This window comes from Candida metapsilosis (genome assembly GCF_017655625.1).
Source record: "Candida metapsilosis strain BP57 chromosome Unknown scaffold3, whole genome shotgun sequence".
Classification (NCBI taxonomy): Eukaryota; Fungi; Ascomycota; class Pichiomycetes; order Serinales; family Debaryomycetaceae; genus Lodderomyces; species Lodderomyces metapsilosis.
In genome coordinates, this window is record NW_027138161.1 from 1,373,312 (window position 1) to 1,379,721 (window position 6,410).

Below are 6,410 nucleotides of genomic sequence, written 5' to 3' on the forward strand. Positions count from 1 at the left end.
TGGGTGCTCCGATAATCAAAAAGAAATGCATACATACACTAGCGTCAAAATGAGCACACCCGATGTTACGTTTTCAGAGCTATACCCCACACTTTCAAAGTATATAAGGTGACAAATCCGCCTCAGTTTATCCTCTTTCATTTCAGTCAACAGAGAAGATGCTTTCATTTAATGTTATTGTATGTGGCGGTGGTTTAGGTGGTCTTGCTGCTGCTATTGGTTTGAAAAGAAAGGGTCATAAAGTTACAATACTTGAAGGATCTACCACGCTTAGTGAGGTTGGTGCTGGCATCCAAATGCCACCAAACTCTGTCAGAATTCTCAAAGAGTATGGTGTTTTTGATAGATTTGAAAAGTACATCACCAAACCAAAGAGTATCATCTTGAGAAGGTATGACACTGGTGTTGCGTTGTCGACCACTCCATTGGATCCAGACATGACTGAAGCTTATGGTAACCCATACTTGTTGATCCACCGTGCTGATTATCAAAGATTGTTGTATGAAGCTGCACTTGAGCTAGGAATTGAGTACAAGACTGGTTGCAGGATTAAAGAAGTTGATCAGGAAACTGCTACTGTCATTTTAGAAAACGGTGAGAGATACTCTGCTGATTTGATTGTTGGTGCTGATGGTATTAGATCTAGAGTAAGAGATACCGCTGTTGTTGCAGAGGAGGTTGTCCACCCAACTCCATCCTCAAACTGTGCTTTCAGAGCTACTGTTCCAAGAGAAGAGATGATGTCTGATCCAGCTATTGCTCACTTGATGACTGATATTAACTCCAACTGCTGGATTGGTTACAGAAGACATGTTATGGCTTACCCTATTAGAAATGGTGAAATGTACAACATTGTTATGTCACACCCTGGTCGAGCTACTGTTGGTAAATGGAATGAGCCAGGTGATGTTGAAGAGATGAGGAATCATTACAAGAACTTTGATCCGGTTGTACGTCAGTTGTTGACCCAAGTCAAGACTGTTTTAAAATGGGTGTTGGCTGACTTGCCAAAGTTACCAAGATGGGTCTCTCAGAGTGGCAAGGTTGTTTTAATTGGTGATGCAGCTCATGCTATGTTACCATACTTGGCTCAAGGTGCAGCACAAGCTATTGAAGATGGTGCTACTTTAGCTGAAGAGTTGGAACACTGCGCTTCCACTAATGATATACCAAGAGCTCTTCAACAGTACCAAAAGAAGAGAAAGAGAAGGGCTGAAGAGATACAAGCTGGTGCTCGAAAGAATGGTGATATCTGGCACTTACCAGATGGTGATGAGCAGGAGGAAAGAGATGCATTGATGAAAGCTAGAGATGGAGAAAACCCAGATCAATGGTCTGATAGAAAATTCCAACAATGGCTATTTGGATGGAATGCATTCACTGATGGGTATGAGTCTAAGTTATAGGTTCTTGCATGTACAATTACATTCATGTGGTCATTCCTAGACGACAGATATCATTCATGTATGTAGTTTAATATCAATGTTTATTCATATCAACAACACTATGTAAACAAAACACTAGATTGAAATCACATAGCCTTCATGGCCAATGTTGACTGTCTTCATAAGCAGAATGTAGAGATACTTTAATGGCTTGGTTATTTTCCTATTCCTTGTGTGATGTCTCGGGAGTTTGAATTTTGTTCAATTGCAAGCCCGTTGTTGGTGTTGCATCTTTAGTGCTCCAAATCATCAAAGACTTAGATGGTCGTGTTTATCCACCCATCATAATAATCACATTTCCTTTAACAAGCAGCAGGGCGGCATTCATTTCTTAGGTTTCATCAAGACTCCTTTGAGTCTTTCTTCAAAGAGTCTAATTTGAAGTAGCCTTCCAACTTGTACCATTACAACGAGACATTAAGACACTTAAATGTTTCAATCAAAGCTGGACCTGTTGCATATACCAATCAAATCAAATAGTTTAGCAATTGATGCCTATATGGAGTAACACTGGTCTTTATTTTGAAAGGCAAATCCCCAGCTTAAAAATTGCGTCCAACTAAAGGCATTATGTCTCCTAGTGTATTGCTGTCTGATTCTGTACTTGTTGATGCTGACAAGCTCTGAACTAAGTCATCCAACTTTTCTCAAAATTGACAGAATGTGCCAACATTCAACAAAGTACTGTCCTTGGATTCCCACAAACTTTATGCAGTGGTCTTGGGCAGTGGCATTGGGTAATTTGCAGTTGCGTTCGTTGTATTCTCTTATCATTTCAGGTATTTGTCGTCATCAATTGATTGTCAAGTTGACAAACTGTGGAAATCTCCCGCCAATATTGGTTTGTTCAATCAAGTAGCTCTAAGATTGTATTTAGTTCATAGTTAATGATAATTGACAGTAGTGATCTATGCATTCCAAGTGGTATCTAATGTGTGTGGCATTTCCATCTTGTTTCAACTTGGGAAACTGAGATTCTTCACCCAATACTGCTGCCGTTTGACAGCAACTTTCACTAGTAGGGTCTTTCAGCGGTGATGGGAAGAGTTGCATTCACAGTATCATCCTAATTTGCTTCGCCTAAGGTGTATCTTGATTTGATGAGCAACGGCCTCCATCAAGACATCATTTATTGATACCAGTAAGCTTAACGAGGACTCCAATGTAAATACCTAGTCATATGTGCTTTGTTGATACCAAGTCATTGATTCTTTCTTTTCGAAAATCACTATATTGTGTGTACCTATCCGCAATACTGTGTCCATCCTAACTCCCATCAACTTTCAGGGACTCAGTTCTTCAAGTGATGTTGCATAGTCGCTTGTTATGAACTCTTTTGTGGTCGTTGAGTTGGTTGCATTTATTGTTCAGGTGATATCTGTCATGTCTTCTTCTCTTTGATCAAATGTTTATACTTCGAAAAAAAATTGTTTTCGTTGAAAAAAGATTCATTTTCTTTGGCGCGCTTTTTTTGTGTGGAGAAAAAAAATTTGCAATTCTATTTGCGTCATTACATGGGATCATAAGTCTACCAATAGTAGTGATATGAGTCTCTTTGTAGTCTCTGTGTGAAGCTACAGTTAATAGCTCTATGATGATGTACTAAACTAAGGACTTGTTTAATAAAATGTGATGTTATACAGTCCATCACAATCGTGTTCTTTAAGCAAAGAATTAACAAACAATATCATCAGTTCTTGTCGTGTCTACTTTATATGGTGTCTATGTGTAGCAACAGGTGTATAGATTACAATTATGTATAGAACTGAGAAATTGTCTAACAAAGTTGTCATGTTGTGTTGTGTCTAGTTTGCTGATTAATATCTGAAATTTTGTTTTTCTTTATTTTTTTTTTTCGCGCTCGAGAATTTTTCTTTTGTCAACACTTCTTTTTTGGCCGAATCAATTTGAGAGACGTAACTACATGCGATTGTAAGTGCATCAATACTAGTCATATGAGTCTACTTGTAGTGTCTGTGAGCAGATATTACTGAGAACTAAACAATGATATACTAAAGTGGCAACTTGTTTAACAAAGTTGTATTGATACACTATGATATCTTGAAAATACATACTACACAACAAGTCTTCCAGTTCTTCTCGTATATACTTCACATGGTGTCTATAGATAGCTACAGGTGTATAGATTATAATGATATAGATAGATAGAGACTTGTCTAACAAAGTTGTGTTAATATTCTGTGTCTAATTTGGCAAATGGGATATAATCTTCTTTTTTTTCGCGCTCGAAAATTCTTTTTTCGCAATACTTTGTCTAGACAACTGATTTCGAAATTCAGAGAGGAATAAAAATGGACTAGCTACTGTTACATCTATTCGACACAAGTAATAAACTATCATTTACAGAGTTAAACTAGACTAATACACATCATTTAACTACAAAACTAAATTATTTTTGAAATTATTTTTTTCTGAACTCAGACAAGCCAGTATAGTCATATAAAAATAGGTTGTGCTTTACAAATTTTTTGTGTAGTGTATAGTTGTTAGTGTTTACTGGTGTGTTGGTTTTGATTGTTGAAAATTGGTGATTTTTTCTCTTTCGTAAAAGTGCGCGCGAGTTTCCTAAAATGGAAATTGAATCTCGGTTGAATTTTGGAGCCGATGAGGAAAAATAATTATTTCCGATGTGGTAGCGCTTACGTAATCAGTAAGAGAAACAGAGAGTAATGAAGTATACAGATTTTTACAGAAGCAGACACAGTGACAAATATGCTTTGTAGCAGGTAAAGTGTACTCCAGTAGTGTTGATTAAGCTGTATCGATTATTCACAAGAAATTATGTAGTTGATAACATTTTTCACTTATATTTATGCAAACTTTGGGTGAACTTTTTGGAAAATTAGCACTTGGAAAGAAAAATAACGAAAGAAGACATTTAAAGTAATGATAGTGTTTTCATTATTACAAGGGGAGCAAAAGAAACATGTCTGTACTAATCAGGGACATATAGAGTAACTCGTTTGTAAGATATGGGGGGGAAAAATTATTTCCTTTTTGAGACAATGTGCGGCTTTAAATGTAAGATGATTACATAAGCAGTGCATTCTTGATTATGTGAGCAGAACAAGTGATACAACAGGAACGGGAGGTGATATGGAAACAGAACACAGGGGAGATTAAAGGAGAAAGTATTGAATTTAGTTGATTCAGTTGCTTCAGATTGACACATTAATACAAGCTGTGTACAGTAACAAAATTGACAGAAACATTATAAAGACAGATATATTTTGAGACAGATGAGAGGAGACAAGTTGACAAGTTGACAGTAGCTTCACACACACTACTCAAAGCTACCCACACACTTCTTTCTTTCTCAGAGGCGATATTGTGTGAAATGCGTTGGGGCTTTTACTGCTGATGTTCGTGTACTGCATATAAGCACACAGTAGTAATACAACACACGTGAGAAGAAACACGTGACACACGGACAATAACAGCCGAGAGAGGGTCATTTTAACACCGAGGAAGGGAGATTTAAGTACGAGAATAAGGCGATTAAGAGGGAAAAGAGGAGACAAGGAGACACTCTTAAGGAGAGACACAGTGGGATGAGTACTAAGGAGGGATAACACATTATAGTGATTTCTGAGAGAAAAGACAGAACTACAGAGGAGTAACTAGACACAGATGACTAGCTTTCAACTCTAGTAGCATCGTATATCATATTTATATCTAGGGGAGACATTAGAGTACTACGTTTACTACTAATTGCACAGTCTATACTACTTCACTCTTTTCATTTGAGACTCATTTTTGGCAACAGTACACGACCTTTTCATACTAGACAAGCAGAACAGACACACAGTCTATGAACAAGACAATGTACAGCTTACACAATTGAACAGAGTATTCATTTGATATGCAGTTACATACTGACTGACACTCAATACAGTGACACAAGTATTGAACAGTTTGTAACAAAATTGGGAGAAATAGTAGTCATTTTTAGAGACAGATATATTTGGAGACAGAGGAGAGGAGACAAGTTGACAAGTTGACAGTAGCTTCACACACACTACTCAAAGCTACCCAGCTACTTCTTTCTTTCTCAGAGACGATATTGTGTGAAATGCGTTGGGGCTTTTACTGCTGATGTTCGAGTACTGCATATAAGCACACAGTAGTAATACAACACACGTGAGAAGACACACGTGACACACGGACAATAACAGCCGAGAGAGGGCCATTTTCACGCCGAGGTTGGGAGATTTAAACACGAGAATAAGCAGATTAACACCGAGAGGAGGAGACAAGGAGACACTCGAGAGGAGAGACACAGTGGGTTGAGTACTAAGGAGGGATAACACATTATAGTGATTTCTGAGAGAAAAGACAGAACTACAGAGGAGTAACTAGACACAGATGACTAGCTTTCAACGTATTGAGGTTAGGATGTCCAAAGTATTGAGGTTAGGATGTCCAAAGTATTGAGGTTAGGATGTCCAAAGTATTGAGGTTAGGATGTCCAAAGTATTGAGGTTAGGATGTCCAAAGTATTGAGGTTAGGATGTCCAAAGTATTGAGGTTAGGATGTCCAAAGTATTGAGGTTAGGATGTCCAAAGTATTGAGGTTAGGATGTCCAAAGTATTGAGGTTAGGATGTCCAAAGTATTGAGGTTAGGATGTCCAAAGTATTGAGGTTAGGATGTCCAAAGTATTGAGGTTAGGATGTCCAAAGTATTGAGGTTAGGATGTCCAAAGTATTGAGGTTAGGATGTCCAAAGTATTGAGGTTAGGATGTCCAAAGTATTGAGGTTAGGATGTCCAAAGTATTGAGGTTAGGATGTCCAAAGTATTGAGGTTAGGATGTCCAAAGTATTGAGGTTAGGATGTCCAAAGTATTGAGGTTCAAAGTATTGAGGTTAGGATGTCAAAGTATTGAGGTTAGGATGTCCAAAGTATTGAGGTTAGGATGTCCAAAGTATTGAGGTTAGGATGTCC

General features: G+C 37.8%; 1 protein-coding gene across 1 annotated transcript; it reads left to right on the forward strand. All coding sequences in view use genetic code 12, as the record gives it.

The window, feature by feature from the left end:
* Window positions 1–158: 158 nt before the first annotated feature.
* I9W82_003390 (uncharacterized protein) lies at window positions 159–1,406 on the forward strand (the record flags this gene model as incomplete). Its single annotated transcript, XM_067692350.1, has 1 exon — window positions 159–1,406. One exon carries the CDS (start codon window positions 159–161, stop codon window positions 1,404–1,406), a length of 1,248 nt encoding a protein of 415 aa, XP_067548738.1.
* Window positions 1,407–6,410: the final 5,004 nt, after the last annotated feature.